Below are 22,153 nucleotides of genomic sequence, written 5' to 3'. Positions count from 1 at the left end.
CTCACTTAATGGGAAGATTAAGGGCCTGATTCTCTTCCCAACCTGTATTTCTCTAAAGAAATCTAGCAGTACAACAGGGTTCCAAAGTGAGCATAAACTCACTGCTGCACTGAAACCACTGCAGTTTTTACAGGCATTGATGCTCCTCTAAAACTTACACTAACACCTACAGTACAAGGACACAGCCTGGGCTTATATGGATGCTTTTAAAAAAGCTGTAGAGGTGCTACTGAAGTTTGTATTTTTCCAGTCTTAGATAAATATGCAAGAGGTTAAGTAACATACACACTTTCTAACAAGCAAGAAACATTAGCCAGGCATATGCAGGTACTTTAGTAGTAGTGCTTTTATGGATGTTTTAGAGGCACTGGACAATACAATAGTTTCAGCTAAGGGGAAGCTATTTATTTACCTTAAAACTTTCATTTGTATTGTGGTCAAAAGGCAACTCAACTCTTTTTCAAATCTACTGAGATAGCAGGGATAGCCAACTGTAAAAAGGGGAAACAATGTGTTCTCTAGTGACTCCGCTATCTCTGCACACTTTGGGGTTTCTGGAAAGTATTATCAACAATGACCAAGTATATGATGGGATAGTGCTTCATCCCAGAGCACAGACCACCAAGCCCTACATACGAAATAAAAAATCCAGTTCACAGCCTACACTTTGCCTTTAGGATGACTAAGACAACACAAACACACTGCAGGGCTGCTAAGATAGCAGTCATTCAATTGTGTTTGCCCCTCACACATAACAATTCATTTTGCTGACAAGTAACTACAGATCAGAAAAGAAAAATATTCTTGTATTTGCATTTATTAATAAAAAAAGCAATCTTCTAATACTATTCCCCACTGCTGAGAAGTCCAGTGTCTTGGACTCAAAAATATTAATAAAAAACGTTAGTACCACTGGGAGTTTTCTTTTCTCCAGAAAACAAAATCCATTAAAAAGACTTCCTCCTCTACTTCATCAGTGGTTGTAGATTTTAATCTTTAGGTTTATCAGTCAATATATCTCCAGGCATCTTTTGCTTTAGGCACGTCACTCCTTTAAAAGCCTAACATACAGTCCACAGAATTTGATATCCATTTAATTTTTATGGTGAAAACCAGTGAAAAGATATTTTTTATTATCTCTTTATTTCTTCAGTAGCTAGAGCTGAAAGTTTTTTGGGATGCAGCAGCTTGAGACACATCTGCAAACTCTTAACTACAAGGGCTTGGGGCAGAGACTTAGGAAGCAAGCAATTAAATGAGTCAGCCAAAGAGAAGTCTATACAAACACATGCAATGCTTTTACAAGAGTCTGTGAAAATAATTTTTTTCCAGGAGGTTAGCCAGCATCTGACAGGTGAAGTCTGTGACCACCTTAAGTCAATCATGTGTTTCCCCTTGCCTTCAGTGAAACTAGGATTCTCTGATACGTCACTAATCACAGAATACTGGACAAGGTGTGACTGCCTTGGACACAAGCTGAGCTGAATGTAGAAAATCCTTTAATTCCGTTTTTACTGCATTTTCTTGAAACAAAACATCCCTGATGAACAGCCTCTGGAAGATTTTTGGTTACACAGCAGAAATTCACAACCAAGAAATGTACTTCCCACAAACCTCTAAATGGTAGTTAGCTGCTGTAACTTCTGGACTCTGCAAACACAGACAAACTTAGCAATAACCTTGAGGACGAAAGGCTTCACACAATACATTGTCAATCTTCTACACACAGGGTTGTCAGCACTGGTTTTAGCTTTAAAAGAACAATACCAAAATACTGGTTTCATAGTTTGTGCTAGATAACCAAGGCAACTTATTGGAAAAGCAATTACATTTTTTGCCTAGTTATGGCTTTTCTTAATACATTAGATAAGAGACCTTCTGATAGGACATTGCAAATAGCTTGTTGCTCAATCAATAATTTTGACAGAACAGATGGGAAAATATTTAAACATCTAAACAAACTGTCTGCACACCTATGTTGTGAAAGAAAACTGAGAACTTGGATACACCAATGTACTGTTAATTTAAGGGGAAAAAACTGTTTTCAATTAACCTTACAGTTCAGGTGGAGTGTATGTTCCTTAAGCATTCCTGGTAACCCTTCACACATTTTTATTGCTACAGTTGTTGGTCTGCTAACAAATATTCCTCCGCCTATTATTCAACAAAACTTAAAAAGTATATTTGCTAAAACTTTCTATCAGTTGTGGTAACAACTACAACAATGAGAAAGTTTATAATCCAACACTAATGAACGAAGGTAATACACATTTCTTTATAGAAACAGACTTTTATCCAAATGTATGAAAAGCCTTCCTGCAGAAAGGTATGTTTGCAAGTATTATACAAATTTAGTTACTATAACTGTATCTTGGTGTGAACAGTGAAAGTATTGCTGCATCAATAGCAAAAAAACACTTGAATGAATACTCATTGCTTTTATTATACAGAGCTGAAAAGACAAAATGTCAAGGTTATAGATACCCTGGGAAATGGATACCTGAGAATACAGTCAAGGAAGAAAGTTTTCTATTACTGTTCTAATTTTCTACTGCTCTAATTTTTGCAGGTAGTTTTTCTCCATTTTTTATCTGCACTGCTGTTCTACTTCTGGTCCTGATGCAGACAATCTTCCTCATACATTTTTGTACTGGAGATTTCCCCCATCTTACCTAGCTTTTTGCTATGTAACCTTAAAAAAACAAGCAAACTAAAATTTTTTTCGTTTCTTGGCCCACATTGTACTGCATCAGAAATTATACATTCTGGTATAAATGTGAGTTAGGTGAAGCCTCCTAGAGTAAAGAGCTTGCAATACTAATTAATGCATTTAATCTCCTACGAGGGACTCTGACTTCAGTAGAATTTAAAATCTAAACAAAAAAAGAGTTAAGCTATTGCACATGAAAAGAGTATTCTAACAAAGGACTGTAAGAAGTCAATGGCAACCCTAACAATCAAAAAAAAACCAACCCCCAAAACAAAAAACCCAAAACAAAACAGAAAAGCCACACACAAAACCAAAAACCCAAAACAAAACAAAACAAAACAAGAAAACAACTACATCACATTAAACAGACCCTCAGAAGTAAAACCTATTCAATGGAGGAAAAAAAATATAAAAAATAGAAAGCTAAAATAACCGTTCTAGAATTAAGAGATACCTTTCACAGAAGGCAGCAAAAGCAAAAGATTATTTCAGTCTACAAAAAGATGGCACTTGTCTCTCATAATTCTACCAACTCTACTATTGGAAGAAAACCTGCAGACTTGTTCATATCTGTATTAATTATCACTGCACTAGCAGTAGTCTCCATTAGATACATTGCCAAAAGATACAAGATGCGCAAGAAGTAATAAATAATGATAATATTGTGATATTTCTTTCTGGTTGCTCATTCTTCCTGAAATTATTTTGAATTTTTACTGATATTAAACAATATTTGTTCAGCTTTTGTTATGCTTCATTACTCTTGGAAAAACTAAAGGTTTTTGCTGAGATGGAAATAATATTTGCATTGATTAAATGAAAATTAATGAAAAAAAGCTTCAAGCATGTTATTGAGACAGTCTTTGTAAGAATTGTCATACTTATTTGTTTTACAAAAAAATGTGGTTTTTATTAGAAAATTGCTCTCTGTTTTAAAGTTCTGGTTTAAATACAACACTTTATTTATGGGCAGTGTGGAGCTAATCTGTTCTCTAGTCTTTTGTTTGCTTTACTATTTTTGCATATTTGTTACATCTTTCCCCTTGAGAAGTCTGATACTGTATGTGGACAATTAGTTTTTGTGTCTGGTGAGATTAACCAGATTGCATGAAAATTCAAATTCTTGTTACATCCTTGGTTATCTGGCTTCAGAAGAAAGTCTAAGACTTGTGGTAATTTATCTGTTGTTGCAGCAACTCTTCTGTATGTTCAACTGAGCAATGCTTTCATACCCCCATCTAAATGTTCCCCATCTTTTGATCTTGATACCGGTTATTGTCAATAAATGAGGTTCTGCTCTGGATACCCTGCCTTGTCCACATTCCATCATGTTCATCTCAGGGCCCTGCTGGCAATGCCAAGCTGACAAAAATGCCCAAATTCAAATCACTAGCATTTTGGATAACTTTGGAGCATAAGATGACACAATGTGGTACACTAAAATATAATAAGGGATAACAAAACAGAAAAAAGACCACATTTGAATTTTTATGAGGTGCTAGCATTTCAAGATAACACAACTTCTTGCATTTCCATTTCCTTTCAATGTGAAAAAATAATTTGGTACTTAGGATTCTAGTGTAAAGAGAAAATTCCATATTGTGAATCTCCCATAAATCAGAAGGGAAAATATTTTCAGGCATAGATGCTATTCCTCCTCACACCCCACACTGGTCCTCACCCAGAAATAAAATGTAGCCAAATATACAACAGACAGCTGTTGAAGAGCACATGCCAACACTAAACAACATTTCACAGGTAAAATAAATTCTATTGTGCCTCTGCTAAGAATCAGATTATGCATGAAGCATCTAGGTAAACAGAGAGTAAATAAACTTGAACTACCCTTTTGAAGCCAAAATAAAATTAGTTAAGCAAAGCACAACAGTGTTTGGGTACTGAGCAAACCAACTATACTCTCAGGAAAATGAGTACAAGTTATCACAAGTTGGGGCCTTTTGGTTTTAAGCAAAAGCCAGCAACCAAAAGCAAACCATTCTCCCTCATCAGGAAACAGTAATGTCTCATACTATAGGTTAAGACAAACAGCTACTCAAATATAAAAATTAAAAATAATCATGGCATCAGTGTTGGTGAAGACTTAGTTAAATATTCATCAGATCAGGCACTTTTTGTTTTATGGAATAAAATACATCTCATCATTTTTTAAATATTTTTTTTAAAAGGAATCTTTTTTTGCTTATATAACTCAATAGACATGAATGTTAAGACTCCATGAAATGCAAATGAATAAGCAAATCTTCAATCCACATAGGAGGCTAGGTCCTTGGATGTGGTAGTCCACACACAAAAGATGGTACTTTTTTTGTTGATTATACCTTCTCTACTTACTTAGCTTTACATTTGCCTATATGACAAAGAGGTAACGCTGCCTGTCACAGATTAGCTCTAGTCATATGGGTATCCCCATTACACACATAATTTATTTACCATTGTAACAAGAGGGTTAAAATCTTTCTTGTGACATCAGAAGAAAAATATTATCACAACCTGCAACACTACCAATATGTGACATTAAGGAATGACCCTTTTGACAGCATTCTTTGAGCACGGAACACAATTGATTTGAATGCACCATTTTAAAAGGAAGAAAGAATACAACTACTACCTTTCCAAGTCTCTGCCTGATAAAAGCTAATGTTCTATGCTTGGACAAAGCAACACTATACAACATACTTTCCTAAATATACATTGAACACTCATAGGTTCCATTTCTTTTTATCAGTAATTTTTTTGGGGGGTGGGGTTTGGGGCTGGAGGGTGGTTTTTTTGGGGGGGGGGGTGGATTGCGGGCACTCTATTTTGTTCATTCTAACTTGGCAATCAAAGAATTTTTATTTTTACACTATTACAGAAGTGCATTTTTCTAGGTTTCCAAAACCACCTTATTCAACCTTCCCCATCTGTCACCATCTGCTTCTTTTTAGCATGTACTTTTTGTGTGATCACATAAGCATGTGAAAAATAACTAACATTCAGATGATTGTCTGCTGGTACATTTGAGGACTGGGCATAATAAAAGTGAACTGCCAAAACGTACTTAACACTTCTAATTTTGTTGGGTCTTGCATGTAAGCTACATTTGATTTTCAAACTGTTTTACAGTTGGAAAGTTGATCAGGTACTCTAACTCAACAGTAAAACTGAGACTACATAATTAGCTCAGCACTAAAAAGATTATATTCAAAGAGAGGAACAAAACCCAGAAATACATCCACACGAGTTCACACATCCATCTTGACTGAGTCTGTCTGCACAATGTTGCCTGAGGCACAGAATAAGATGCTACAAGCAGCCTACTTCTGGACAGTCACAGTCTGTGTCTTCTCTCAAAGCTACCACGGGACAAGGAATAAAGGAGTCTCATAATTACAAAGGGTGTATGAAGTCTCATGGAAATGCTGGAGAAGCAAAGACACTAAGCCAAAGGTAGAAATGCATAGAAATGCAATGCAATTCCTTAACAACACAGCAGATACTGCTTCTATGTGCAAAGTAACTGGAAATTGCCACCAAGGTACAAAAGCTGAATGGTGAAGTTATCTGTTTCCAGAACTCTATCGTGCTTCAGCACAGCATTTCTGCTTGTAAATGTACTTCTTAATAAACTTTTAACGTGAAAAGAACAAAACAAGTCTGAAGGTAGAGAAACAAACTCACCTCCCACCCTCCAAAAACACATTAACCTCACTCTTAAGAGAATTTAATATACAAAATTCTTTCTGTCTTGTTAGAGTACCACTACAGGCCTCTGAAGTCTTTAGTAAACCACTGTGAACCAGAATACCAATACATTTGTATCAACACAGACAATTTGGTAGAGTGTCTCATTATCCTTTCTCTGAAAAAAAAAGAACTAACAGAAGTGAAGAAAATAAAAAGAAGCCCAATAACAACAGGAACTACCCCTTCCCCTAAATAAACCCAAAAAATCACCGACAATCAATCTTTATTAATGCCTACCAGAGGTAACCAAGTATGAGTGAGAACTTGCTCCCCAGAGCACGATGGAAGACCGAGCCTAACATAAAGTTTCTTTTCCAGTCTCTCTTTACAGTATTTTCCAACTCTTAGAAGTTCATACTGTTCTTAAAGCCTTCTGAATGCAGATGCCATCTAGCAACATCCTAACAGCTGCTTTCCCTTAATTTGTGCCATTTTCCACAAATTTCCTTTTCCCCTATTTACCTTTTCTACCCAGTAGTTCTACAGGTGGAAAATAATGGCACGTGCCTATTTTTTATATAAAAGTTGCATAGAATTTCAAAAAGCACATTACTTCAATGGCTCAATTATCTTTAAATTCAAATGAAATTTAAAGTAAAAGGAGATAAAAAGGAAACTGCATAAGCCACAGCAAAAATTATTCTGTCCTTCAGTTCCTCTATATTCCTAACCAAACAATTCTCCAGTGAGCTCCTCTTCATTTTAAGTTGCTCATCAATTTCTCTGCCTTTTGTATCTCTCTGCAAAACATTCTATTAGTTTCTATTAAGAGAAAATTAACAAAATAATATGATTGTCTTTAGTCCAAACTCTCTTTCCGGCCCACAACCACATTTTTCCCCGTAAGAAAAACCTTCTCTCTTTAAGCTGTGTTTTCTGGCCTATCAATCTACCTGCGAGATCATTGGATTCATTTCATTAATTCCTTTTACCTCCTGTTAACCTCCCTTGCTATCCTCCTTATTTTACTGAAATTCTTTCCTTTCCCCCATTTGAAAAAAAAAAAAAAAAGAAAAGAGAAAAGAAAAGAAAAAGGCCTTGGCTGCATTACCTACACAACTTCGTTTTCTCTATAGTATAACATGCTGGTCTTTTTATATCCTCACCTCAGCTAATCTCTCTCAATTGGCCTGCCTCAGTTTATCCATGATGTTAGCTACTTTCATCAACTTCTTTGCAAACAAGCACCTTCATGCTTTTCCCCACACCTGAAGGAGCTCTTCTGTAACATTCACGTTGCAACTTCTATCTGCATTAAAATCTGTGTTTAAAACACTGCTTTGCTATGATGCCTGCAAAAACTGAAATCATCAATTTCCATCCTAGCCTGTCTCAGTGCATTTCAGTGGTGCCCTCTCTGCCTATATATCACTTAGTTTCAACTCATATCAGAAGAACGATGTGGCAGATCATCATATTCTCAGTCCAAAAATTTAGCAGACTGCCTTTGGCAAATATCCTGCTCCAATACAGGCAAGCATTAAAAGAATGAAATAAATGTATAGCTGCACCAATGACAAAATGCTTTTTCTGCCTCTACCACAAAATTTTGTAATCTGCATATACCACAACATTCTTAGAAAATTCGACTTCAATTCCTGGAAGCATAGGAAAAGTGTTTTTTCTTGCTACAACCATGTCTGCAGTACAGGGTACCATGCTTCCCCTTGCTGAAATCCACCCACTGAACTTTGGGTCACTAGATTTTTGGGTCACCCCTACATCAAAGCCATATCCTTCCCAAAAAGAAAAGCTGTAAGTAAGAAAGTGAGTGAAAAGTGAGGAAGGACAGCAGTTCCTTCTTGATAAAAGGGTTTTACCTTTCATTTCTCCAAGATAAAACTCAGGGAAATAATTGATTACACATGGTCTCTCTCACTCCCATTTCTAAAAGAAATCACCAAAAAAAATACCAGCCAAACAAGTATTCTGTAACTGATCTTAGTATTTCCTTCATTTCCACTGGCCTCATTTTAAAATGAGTTATAAGACATGCAGATATTCTCATGCCTATGGACAAAGGCTATGAATCTACTCTGGTCTTATTTATTGTCACATACCTTTAAGTGATAGTAACTGCATAAACTATATTGAAATCGTCTTGCTACTTTTTTATTTTTTAAATAAAAGACTACTGTTCTTATAGGAATGCATTCATCCATCTAGCCTGTATTTTCATGCTATTAAAAATTAACGAGGTCCTACCATTTTCCCTGTTATTAGAATACACCTAAATATCACGGATCATCTACATCTATGAAAAGTCATTTGAATGGATCATCCATGAAGACCCTTACAGACTTGTTCATAGCCAAAACATCTTCTCTTCTGTTATTAAAAAGATTAAAAGCTTCAAAACAAACTTCTTGTACTTCAACTTGTATCTTCTGTGACTGCCCTACTATAACTAAGACTGTGCACTCTAGTCCTAAAAACTTGAACTGAAATGCAGAGAGCCAGAAACTGCAATCTCATGTAAGAAATTACACTTATAAATGATCAGAGCTGCAAGAACTTTTATTTCTCTGCCTAAGTAGCTTCATTTCCTGAATGTTCTATTAAAGAAAGTCTGTAGAGGTCTGTATCTTTATTAGCAGGTCTTTGATCCTTGACGATCAACTGAAAACTATCAAAATCCAAACTGCTTTAAATGTCTCACAGGTATATTTACAAGTACTAGTACTTTCTCAGTTTTATTCTTTCTTTATTAAGCAAGTGATACTGTCTGGAAAAGACATATGGTCCTGTCCTGCCTTTGCCACTGCAAAACTGCAAAAGAAACATTTTGTGGGTTTTTTTCTGAAAAAAATCAAGAATACATCTGTGTTTCCGAAATGGGATCACAATTCATCTTTCTCTCATTGGATCTATGTTTATTCTCTGACACCACAATGATCTCTAATGTGACAGCTTACTTTGAAGGATAACAGTGGAAACAGACTCCTAAGAAACAATCTCTTCTTCCTGAAAAACTACTAAGGAATCAGAAATTATACCTTTCGCATGGGGAATACTGCAGATTCTTAGAGCAGAAGAAAATATTGACTATTACCACTATACTTAAAAAATAAAAAGCTTGCATTAGTTCTACTGCAGATGATAAAGGAATATTACTATTTATCAGATAACCAAATTATTCTCAAAAGACTATGTATATTCACAACTAAAAAGTTACTTACTCATTCTTCCATAATTGCGACCAAAATGTACATCTGTACTGTAAACATATATAAGCCCTGCTATTTGACAGTGGCAGCTATTTTCTTCTTAGAGGACTTATTCATACCCTACCATCTTTTATGCTTGGCACATAACTATGTAAGACAAGCGCAGACAATGCTACTTTAGTTTTCTTTAAACTGTAGAATACTGATGTTGGATAACCAGGAAGGAATCGGAGAGGACAATGGGAAGGGAATGTACCTGTGGACCACCTCGCTGGAAGCCCTGCACACCCCGTAACAGCGCAGTGCTTGGTGAAGGTATGCATAAACTTCCAGGTGGGTGCCATGAACAATAAATCAGTGATGGTCCAGAGAAGTAATTTTAGCTCCAAAGATGAAAACTGGCTCCAACCCGGCAGTCTCATTACATTTTTTTCCTATGGCTCACCATCCATTTGATCTTCGCATGGACAGGGGTGTTTTTCTGGATCTGCCAGATAGCAACACAGTCAGCCTCAGGTCCTATATGGAAGGTCAAGCCCTATCAATGTGAGATGAAAGAGCCTTTTCAACAGAGGGTGAGAAGGACTACTCTGATGTCAGAAACACTAGGTTTGCAGGGAAAACACAGCAACGGGTATGCTTATTTTCTGATTAAGAATAATTCTGAAATCATCTTGGGAAATAATTCTGTATGGATCCACAAGGACACCTTCACCTGAGAGAATGTCGTGCAAGGAGGAAATCCATGCTACACTGGCTTAGCTACTTCCCTGTTTTCCTGTTGGAAGCAACTGCAATCTACTTTTTGCAAAAAGACGGAATTGTGAGCAGGACTCTATGCCTCAAACAATGGCCCTAAAAGCATTTGGAGAACCAAGCTCACGTTCTCGTTTGGAACTGAATCCACAACGCTGAATTAGTACAAAAGAAAACATTAAGTCAGTTCTCAGGCTAGGTATAGATTCCTGCCAGTTGCACTGGGTCAACTGCTTCCTGGCTGGTAGCCAGCAGCCTCAGGCTACCCCTGCGTGTTACACAGTACAATGTCCTAGTCTCCTCTTCCACCAGCCAACAAGTACATGGGAAACTGAACCAAAAGACCTGCAGAAGGGATGCCACTCATCACCACTGACCTAGATGAAAGAGGAGGATGCAAGGGTATTATTAAAAGGACAGATGCTGAATCCATTTCTCCATATAACGAGAATATCTTGCTTCTGAAGAAAGCTTAAAAGGTATCTGCCTCTACACTTAACCACGATCAGGCAATACATAAGTATACGCTTCCGTTTGTCTTGGGATAAACAAGCAGGAATTCACCGTGGCAAGAGGACTGAAGTCCAGCTGTAACATTAGGTTCTCATGATCTGCAATTTGTCAAAAGGTAGTGTCCTGGTTTCAGCTGGGATAGAGTTAACTTTCTTCCTAGTAGCTGGTACAGTGCTATGTTTTGAGTTCAAGCAGGTGGTGAGCAATTGCCCTGCGCATCATTTGTACATTCCAATCCTTTATTACTACTGTTGGCATTTTATTAGTGTTATCATTATCATTATTAGTTTCTTCTTTTCTGTTCTATTAAACCGTTCTTATCTCAACCCAGGAGTTTTACTTCTTTTCCCGATTTTCTCCCCCATCCCACTGGATTGGGGGGGAGTGAGTGAGCGGCTGCGTGGTGCTTAGTTGCTGGCTGGGGTTAAACCACGACAGGTAGTTAAGTCTTTGGTATCTGGTAGTGACTTCTGTGGCCTGAACTGCAACAAGAAGTGACTTTTGCACACTCATTCTCTGACACATGGACATGAATAGACTGGATGACCCAGTCTCTTGATGGTCCCTTTATCAGGCAGCAGTCCCAGGTATAAAAATAGATACAATTGTCTCGGGTGAGCAACTATCCAGCCAACGCACTGGTAAACACTATTGTAGCAGCAGAGAGTACGAAGGGAAAGTTTATTTTTTGCAATGGTGTCCATATACTGCTAACTTCACCTTTTTAAATAAGAATGTGTGGATAAAGGTGTTGAGACTTCTTACACCATATCAGTAACCTATCTAGGTTGCTTGCCCTAAACCCTTTACCTCTGAGGTAAAAGGCCATGAGTTCTGTGGTTCCCAGGGTTAACGAAGAGTCAATTTCCTTCAAGACAGATCTGTACAGGGTGGGTCTCCAAAAATACTCATAATGAAAGGTGGAGGAGAGGAGTGGGACTGCTAGAGAACAGAAGGGCAAACTGGATCAAGTAACTTGTGGTTAAGTGTCTAAAACCCAGAATGATCCCTTGTCAAGTTCAATGGAAGAGAGCTAACGTGTTTTCAAAAGTGAGAGAAAGAGAAGCAGATGAAAGCAACTGAACAGGATATTTGCACTCTTTGAGAATGTTTTCCAAGACTGCTGACAAGAAGGCAATGAGGGGGTAAGAGCTGGCAATGACACCTGTAGTCTATGCCAGTGATGACAGTATCAACCCTTGTGTTCTTTCTTGTTGCTGCAACAGATTCTGGGTGTGGAACACAAGAAAAGTGGCCACTATACTAAGCCAATCTGGGATCCTTAAATGTAGGTAACTGCTGAGTGTTCCTGCACTAAACACAAAGGAGATGTCAGAAATTGCCAACCAGGATAGCAACAACCTGCATCCAAGTCTTCCTTGGAATCTATGCGATGAGATTCTGCAAAGGAGACCAGGTATCAGTGAGTTTGTCTTCATAGCTAGAGCAGCTGGTGACTTGACAAACAGCTGAAATGCACACACTTAACCAACCAAAATTATTTAGGTACTTCAAACCTGAACTGTGAGAGCATGACTGCTCAGATGTCTCTTCACTGCTGAAAGAATCAAGGAAGATGGAACCAGATGGATGAAGAGAAAGTTAGTGGCTCCTAAGAATACTGATGTCTCCTTTACAGTTGGAGAAAAAGAATGTATCAAAAGATCTTGCTATGATCAAAAATGGTTTCATTAACTTTACATACCATATTAACTTATAACCAACTATCAGCAGTTTCAATTTCCTCCCTGAGTGCAAATTGAAGATGACTTCAAATTTGCTTTAACTGATTTAGAAAGACTCTCAAACCCACAAACCTGACCATCCTAAAACCTTCATTTCCAGCCAGAAGTATCCAGAAGGTGATGTGTATCAGTTTCCTTGACATCCCTTAATTTTAAGGTTCAGAATAAAAAATGAAAGGCAATCTAAACTTGTGTGTTGAAACAGGTTCCAGGGCTTGTTGCTGCTACTCAGGATTCAATAGTCCTGAAAATAAGAGTAAAGAGCTATGCTGAATCAGTGCCTCCTCACCTCCTCCCTTCAAACTAAGGCACATTCTTCTTCAAAGACGATTAACATAATAGAGACTTTCTGCTGGTGCTGAGTTGCTGCAAGAGGTGGGGAATCCCTTGAAGAGTCCTTCTTTAAACAAATGGTAGGACTGAAGGGCCTTGTAAAGCCCTTTAGGTTGACCAGAAAATTGTCTCAGTATCAGGTGTGTACTATGTCAAGTAGAAATCTTGAATGCTGACAGGAATGGAAATAAGGGCTAATTCAGCATCCACAGAATCCTTGGCATTAAGTAAAAAAAATAAAGCTGTCTTTCACGTCAATACTGGAGTTGCATTTGGCAATCCCAGGGGAGAGGCAGAACGACATTTCCAAGCACCGCAATCAGTACTGTTGACTGAAGCCAGACATGACAAAACCACAATTTTGAGAGTGCTTCCCTTGCTTTTTCTCACTAGGCATCAGTGTCAGAGCTGTCAGCACTAATACTGGAGCAGATCATTTGGGTCAACTGAGCTTCCACAACAGATTCTCAGGTGGCCAAACCAGAGCTGCAAAGGGAGCCAAAACAACGTCCTCATGTCCATCTTTTTATAAATCCTCAGGAAGTGCGATGTTTGGCACTCTGAGTGCTAGCTAATGGTAAAGATGGGGTGGCATACTCTGGGATGCGACTTCTGCTTATATACTAGGAAACAGCTAAGTTTTGGTGCCCACCTCAACCAGTTCTGAGGCTGATACACTCAATTGTTTTTAGCAGAAATATCTAAAATTCCAACTCCCTCTCCCTGCAACCAGGGAGTTCGGATAAAACCCAGCAAACTCAGTACCTTCCTATTCCCCCTCGCCTCCACTGAGGCTATATAAACACTAGTTATACAGCTCAGTTAAGCAGGATCATATGTTCCAAGTGACAGGCAGATGGAAGATTATTTTTGAAGAAATCATCGGAAGATAAAAACTTTAACAGAAGAAGGCAAATATGAGAAGGAAAATGCACGTTAGAGGCCTTTCCAAACACTAAGAAGCACAGCATCAATATACATACAATCACCACTAAGAACAGTAGCACATACAATTCTGAATAACAGCTGCATAGTATTAATCAGGCAGACTGTCAGTTCTTGACTACAGTGAACAGTTTTCAGCATACAAACATCACAGTCTAAAATTAAATGAGAAATAAACATTTTATACTGTATTACAAGAATATATTCCAAATCATACCTCGGGTGCCAGGTATTCTGGAGTACCGCAGAATGTTTTCATAGTTGCTGCGTCTGTGATCCCTTCTTTGCAAAGTCCAAAATCTGTAATTTTTATGTGTCCATCTTTATCCAACATTAGATTTTCTAACTGTGTGTTGGGGAAAAAAATGTTCCCTTAGTATTTCTTAACAGGACTGGCTGATGCATTACATCAATTTTGTAAAAAAGATACAGAGTTATTGCTTGCAATAGAATTTAATTTGTTTGTAATTTAAAAAAAAAAACACTACAGCATCTATTTATTACAGTATTTAACAATGCTTACTGTTATACAATAATTATTATTATTATTAATGTAATACAATAATTATTTAAAACTTTAATACAGTTTACAATAGTCAATACCAGGTCAATCAAAGCGTGACCTTTCATTCTGAAGTTTTACAAGTTTGGTGCATCCTCCATACAATGGAAGCAAAATAAATTTCTAAATATTCTCAATAAATAATCAAGTAATTCAAGGTTACAATCATGGCTGTAATTTGGTAAGACTTCATAGGTTTCCTTTGCTGTAACATGACCTTCATTTATCAAGATGCATTTTACTTACTATACTGTCATGAAATAGTTAATATATATCCGTAGATCCTTAAAATATCTGCATCTTCTACCACCTTTTCAATAACAGACAAAAGTGTGGGTAGAGAGGCTGCTGATAAAAACCAAAACCCTGAGGTAAATTCCTCCTTGTATACTTGCAAAGGACACTGTTCTTAAATTGTGTATGTGTAGCTCTGCATGCTTTGCATTGCTTTTTAAATACATGATTCTTGCTTTGAGATATGAAAACAGAATATAGCCTGTTACAAAGTATTTAAAGAACAGGAATAAAAACTACTGCAATATTTACTGTGGACTATCTCAAAAGCATGGCTAGCATCACTTTCCCAAAAGCTTTTTATTAGCAATACTTTAAATACAGATAGAACTAAAACCAAGTAAAACATACTTCTGAACAACTTTTCTCAACAGAAAAAGGGGTTTTTTTAGTAATTATAAGGTGTGTAGTGAAAATACCAACTAAGAACAATCATAACCCTGTCTTCCTAAGTCTGCATAAAGCCTGAAATACAATTCAAAGGTTTTTCCAGTTTAGTCTAACAGTGTCATACAAAGAAGATGCAAAGTAGATGACACCAGCAATAGAAGATTAATGACGTCAAATTCCTCTTTCCTTTTTATTTAGAATTTAAATAAAAAATCATGGCCTATTATTCCTTGACCAGACAATCCCATATTTTTCCCAGATGTTATAGCATTTCATACTATTACAACAGATTCTGCTACAAACAGGTAAGTCAGTATTTTGTTTTGTCTGCCGCCCAGAGCAGAACTTGCCTACCGTTGCCTCCTTCTCTTCTATTCCTGTACAAAGGAGTCCATTAATGAACTCCACTAGTGCGCATGTATAATGCAAAAGCACAATTTCCCGTACAAGAAATTGAAGGCTTGTTACAGAAATAAAATAGTATCATCGTGGAATTTAGAATTTCCTCTCACATAAGTTAGAATATGTTCCTGTTGAAAGCAGAGGTTATTTTCCATAGAACATGGTCATACTGTGTTACAGAGCACCTGGAGCTTCAGGCAACAGAGGATACAAAACTGTATACGCAGGCAAATGTAAGCCAAACTACATTCCAGTATCATGAATCCTTCCCAAGATATAAAAGAAAAAATAATTTTTAAATTAAGGCTGAACTTCTTTTCCTATTGAAGTATTGTTTTAAATGTTTTCAAATCGTATAAGAACGTAACTCTTTGGTGAGATAAACAGAATGCAGTCACATTGTCCCAATTCTCCATTTCCCTTGTTTGGGGACATCCCTTGTTTGGGGATATTGAGAATTATATTTGAGATTTGTGTTGAAATCCAAGTTAAGTTGTAAGTAATGGGAAAAAAAAAAAAGCATAAGAAGTTTAGATCTCCTTCAAGTGCTATTACTAAGGTATGCTGTTTTCTTTTTTAATCAAGTTTAAGTCAAGTAATGTACCCATCTATAGATTACTGTATCAAACGACTTCCTTCAGCACACACTGAACTTTAAACTGAACACAGATTTTTTTTCCCCATTAACTCTGAATAGTGCAACTTTATAATTACTTTGTGTTTGTCCCAATAGTCTCTGCAAAACCAAAAATTTGATTACTTTTTTTTTCTTTTTTTACCTTGAGATCACGGTACACAATCTTCCCAGAATGCAGATAGTCCAGGGCAGAGACAATTTCTGCACCATAGAAGCGTGTGCGGTCCTCTGAGAACACCCGCTCTCTCGACAAATGGAAAAACAGCTGCAGGGTAAACAGCAGGGACAGGATTGTAATAATTACTGATTTAGTGGGGGAAATTAACACAAACATAAAACACCTCTCATCACCATATTGTGATGATAGATAGTGTACTCTCAGTGGACACTCAGCACTCTTAGACAGCAGCTGGCTTATCTTTTCCAGGTTTCCAAAGGGAGAAAGCGAGCTGTTAAATCAGCGTTTTAATCAATATACCAATCTTGTTTAAGGCATTCTGCTTGCTACTCATTTAACCTTCAGTTACCAGAGGAAAAAAAAAAAAGTAGTATGCAGCAGCATCATTCTGTACTTCTCCCTCCACCACTTACTTGGATTTTTATTTTAAGCCACTGAGAAATATCACTAAAATACCCAGATTCTGGTTCTGCCTTAAGTTTTTCAGTAATTAATAACTTTCCTTTGAACTGAAAAAAGTCTAGTTCTTCAGCAGACTTCAACTAAACAGGTGAGCTGGCATTTTACAAAAACAGCACATTCATACTGCTAGCAATATCACAGTCACTAGAAAAAGCAAAGGAACAACTGCTTAGGGCTTATAAAAACAAATCCGTGTATTTAGTGTATTTCTTTGCTACAATGTAAACATTTCTTTGGGGGTTTTGTCTCTTTAATACTTTATAAGTAACAGCACTTTGCAGACACTTTTTCAACTGAAGGCTTTCAGTGAAAAATACTAGACATTACGTATTGCCAGTAACTTCAGCTGCAATGAAAAAGCATAAGGTGAAGTTCGGTAAGGCTGTCAGCATCTTATTGGATAAAACATCACCCTCAGAACCTGGAACACCTCCTAAAAAAGCAGGATTTGGCTATTTAATTCAAATGTTCTCTAAAATGGCTGGTTTTATTTAGTGTGTTAAGAAAGCTTGGTAAAGTCCTCAAGCAAAGATTAGTGAGTACATTTCTGTATTCTGCTTAAGACCAAACAGGCTGCCAGCCTTACTCCTTCATGTTATAATGTTTTTGGTTTCACCACAAGAGCTAACAATCAAAACAGAAATACAGAAAATGTGATCATTTATAAATTAAATATAGACAAGGAAATCCATAACAACAATGTGGGGGGTTTATTTTCACTGCTAAAAAATATCAAGTAGATGAGAATTCTGAAATGGCAGGGCAGGTACAAAAAAAAACCCAAAACCCACCAAGCAAAAAACCAATGATGTGCTTAATCTGTCATTACCACATCCTACTTTACACCTGTAGGAAATCTACACTGCTCACACAGCACAGAACAGTGTAAGAATTTCTGCAGCTATTTTCAGTGTGTGGACTTTTCAAAATGTAATTAAAAAGTCAATCCTGTAAACAACTAGAAGTCAACTTCTTTCCTGACAATTGTACTTCAAAAAACGTGTATTACTTTCTTCTGAACCTAAATGAACTTCCCACTAAACTGAGTTTTTTGGCAGTATATACTTGTATAAGCAGAGACCTCACAGAAAACAGAAGCTGCAGTATGATTTAAAGAGAATATTTCATTTTTGTTCATTGTATGTGCATTCCCCTTTCAATTTCTTTTTGAATTCCCAAGACACCCTGTATAAAAATGGAATACCTGCGTGAAAAGGAGGATCATTGTTTTGCAGGTACTCAATTGCTCATTTCTCTCTTTAAGCACCAATCTCTGGTGGTGACATAAGCCCTCCCTGTAGTAACCTGCTTTCTGTACTGACGACTGCTTAACTGCCAACGCAAACACAAGACCCATACAGACTAAGCAACTACGTCTGCCTTTATGAAGTGACTCACATATTATAAAATTGAGAAAAGAATAAATAAATTTCTCAGTTTGTGGGGTCTTTTCCACACATTTTTGCAAATTTAAATAGGAAACAAACACCACTAAGTGGATCTTCATCCAAATAAAGCAAAATACATTTATGTCATTTATGCATTTATGTCTGTTTTGTGGCCTCTTTCATAAATAATGAGTTAATTTCACTCATTTTAAGAGTTTTACTTGTTTCGACGGACTCAAAGTAATTCAAAATAAAGGCCAACTTTCAGATCACTTTTTAATGTGTACAAATAGCAAATACATTCCAAAAATTTACAGTATAATCTCCAGTTAGCCCTACATTCATATCCATGCAAAAGGACTTTTGCAGTTTTCTATATTAACTACTGTATCCACTAGTTGAGCAGCAAAGTCTTAGAAAATTCTAAAATCTCAGGATACTTGTCAGCAACAGATATATTAGTTTCCATTAAAAAAAAGTGTCCCAATTTGAATCTGAGAGTTGATAACCTGACAAGTTAACATAACAAAAATTTATTTTCTTTAGTGTTTATTTCCAACAAAATATTCTTGATATTAATTTAAAATACTAACCTCAAAGCAAAATGACCAGCTAGAAACAACTAGCAACAGTTGTGTTTGGCAAAGAGACTAAGAGTTCCCAAGTCAGTTTATTTTAACATTATATATGACACTACAGTCGCTCTTCATAAGCATTCTTCATATTATTATAGCACCTAACAGCTGTCATCAAACCATACACACTAGTTTTGAATGAAGAATGTAAATTTAGATATGAAAATGTATATTAAAAGTGAATTCATACACTGAGTTATATGCTAAAGATATTAAAGAAAATGTTAAAATCATAATAAAAAAAAATCTAATTCAGTGAGATTACAGCATTATTTTCAGCTAATTATTTAGTTGGTTCACTATTGTGGAATAATTATGCCACCAGGCTCTATTTACAATTGTCGGAACATGAAGAGTAGACTTATTAAGTCAGAGAAGGGAAAGAAGAAGTCTGATGGAAGGTTATGCAAAAAAGCTTCCAATATTTGCACTATTTATTGATTTGCAGTTATTAAATATGTGCTATAAACTCATTGGAATTGCAATAAGAATAGCTTTGGCACAAAGCAAGCCATTTTGCACATAACATTTTTGATGGCATACATGAGGGTGCTATAGTTATGGTGAGGACTGGAGCTATAAATTTGCTGGTATGTATTTAAAAACTGAACAACAGTGTTGCCATGGGTTTTTCTCCTAATAAAAAATTTTAATGGAAAAATTTTAACAAATAAAAACAAAGATCAAACATAAAAGTACATTCAACTGCAGATCCAAGCATGCCAAATATATAAAAGACAAAACCTTATATCAGTCAATATGTTAAACTTCTACATATGCTAGTGACCTATTTAGCATGTTGAAAGTTGTATGACTGGCTCTTGCTGTTGCATATTGCATTTGCTCAGCTCTGCAGGTAAACACATTTTATATTTGACTGTTGATTTGACTCTTTTGCAAAGCATTTGCAGTAGCAGCCTTGAAATTTTGAACTATTTGTTTATTGTTTCAGACTTTATATTGCTTCTAGGCACATTCTATACCCAAAGATATATAGCACCCTTATCTTGGACTATCATAATTTTAGGTTACAAACATTCTCTCACTTACTTAGAGTTTAGGAAAATAAAACAGGACACAACCAAGATAAAAATGACAAAGCATACAACAATATTCAGTTATTTTTCATTAGGTCACTTGTAAATCCTCTGTCTTTTTTCCTAGACAGTAATAGCACTTGTTCAATTACAACAAACCAATTAGTTCTCTCTTGCCTAATGAATTAAGTAAGAGCTGTTGAAAAAAGAAAAAAAAAAAGAAAAAAAAAAGCCAAGTGGAACAGAGATTCAGAATTCTGGTGTGGAGAAACCAAATTTTTGAGTCTAATTTTATTATACAGATAATTACCAATTACGTTTGTTACAAAGTATGGAATTTGGAATTATCCTGAAAGTGCAAAGCAAGGAAGTTAATCAACTTATTAGTCAGCTGAATCAGTGTACTCTGCAGAGTAATGTATGTCATAGATTTAATTCCTAAAGCTTTTCAACCTTTAAAGCAAAATACTGGAAATAAAAAATGGGAAACATACACTCTAAAAGTATTCCCCAACAATACAGAGCCATTCTTACAGTATCATTTTTTATACCACAGTTTATACTATTCTGTGTGGCCTGGAAGTTGGGGGAACACTGTAATGTACTACTAACATACTGCAATCACATAATACTCAAAATTTTATGGGTTTACAAAAGGAAGAGTAGACACATCAATACTAGCAGGAAAACCATCAGTACAGCCTTACACATTTTTTTTCAAAATGTTGATAGGACAAGGAGAGCAAAAAAATGTACAAAAAGGAAGGGGGTTTGTTTTCTTTAAAGTAGGCCTGTGGTTATCTGTAAGTACTGATAGTTTTACTTATTTAAAAATATTTATATGAATATTCTGTATTTTGAACCAAAGAACACAGTTTATCATGCAATACTGCATGTACTTTTTTACCACACACTCATAAAATATGTCATTTCAAAGTCTTGATAATGGAATTTGGTCATCTCACTGAAACCAGATTAATTTTTTTTTTTCTAAAATCAAATTTCAATGCCTTAATGCTACTGTAATGTAATTCCTTCAGTATAACAAAGGTATTGAGAATCACAATGTTAGAAGTATCCTTCTAGCTCTATACTGCAACATAGTTTATGATCAATAGACATTGCTAAACATTTCATCCACAGACTCCAACAGCAACACTAAGAAAAGAAAAAGTTAAGCTTTCAGCCCCCAACAAAGATTTCAAGGTTGGGCCCTTAAGCAGCAGAAAATTAACTGTAAAAGTTGTCAGTATGAGGAAAATGTGTTCAGTATTTCCATCTGAATAATTTGCTTGAAAAAATCCTCTAAAGTTTCACTTTAATACATTTAGCTACAGAATATGGTTTTTTTTCTTTTTTTAAAGGAAGCCAAAAGAGAATTCAATACAGTAATACTTTGTACATTGTAAAAAAGCACACATAGACCAGTAAAACTGATGCAATTACATTTTCATTATAATGTGTTCCCTTATTAACTGAGCCTAACTAATTTGAAGTTACACAGGCAAAGGTAAGGCAAAGATAAATTGCTACTATTCGGGCAGAATATTAAATTCAACATGGATCTAGATTTTTAACAGGTATAAGAACATTCTTGTTTAGAATAATTTTAACACAATTTCTTCTCCTCCAGAATGAAACTCAGTGACCCCTTCTTTGACTGTTTTCCTTCCTAACTATAGGAAGAGGAACTAAGATATCTGACACTCTTCATTACTGTAGTAGGGCAGAAGCCTAAATTGTGCCATGTTCTTGCTTTCACCTAGGTGAGAGTCAAGAATACAGATACAAATTTCAAGAACTCCTTCGTTCAGAGGACTGTTTGGGTAATGTGCTCCTGAAAGACATAATCCATGAAAATTCCCAAGCAATTGACTCAGGCACAACTGTTTAACTAAAAAGAAATCTTTAATCTAAAGGAATTTTAAACAGAAACACACTGAAGATAGTACAGCTCTGGAGAAAATCAAAAGCAACATGGAACTGCTACAGTCAATTTCCCACTGGAAGGATATAATTAAAAGATGAGTTTCAACACCTTCAACAGTGAGAAACCATTGTAATGAAATGAAACTTCCTTGGAAGACAGAGAGAACAGTAGAGGGAAGCAGCAAAAGAAAAAACTCTGTGTACCGTATAGGACATATGCTTAATAAATGGCTAAAATGCTGGCTAAACTTTGTGCAACTTACTTTCAGTAGTTCTGAGTTAATAACAAGGCTATTTTTACAAATATAAAGTCCTTTGTATTT

The 22,153-nt window shown here is 36.1% G+C and overlaps 1 protein-coding gene across 3 annotated transcripts in view; it reads right to left on the bottom strand.

Moving 5' to 3' along the window:
• AKT3 (AKT serine/threonine kinase 3) overlaps positions 1–22,153 on the bottom strand; it is a 163,285-nt gene that overhangs the window by 28,748 nt on the left and 112,384 nt on the right. For all 3 annotated transcript variants that reach the window (XM_069800617.1, XM_069800616.1, XM_069800618.1), the window contains exons 9-10: positions 16,344–16,466; positions 14,134–14,262 (exon numbers count right to left, since the gene is read on the bottom strand). In XM_069800617.1, coding sequence (XP_069656718.1) covers positions 14,134–14,262; positions 16,344–16,466 — 252 coding nt within the window. The remainder of the gene's footprint in view (positions 1–14,133; positions 14,263–16,343; positions 16,467–22,153) is intronic.

This window comes from Haliaeetus albicilla, chromosome 13, assembly GCF_947461875.1.
Source record: "Haliaeetus albicilla chromosome 13, bHalAlb1.1, whole genome shotgun sequence".
Classification (NCBI taxonomy): Eukaryota; Metazoa; Chordata; class Aves; order Accipitriformes; family Accipitridae; genus Haliaeetus; species Haliaeetus albicilla.
Note: the sequence above shows the minus strand (reverse complement) of the source record. Positions and strands in the feature narration are given on the sequence as shown.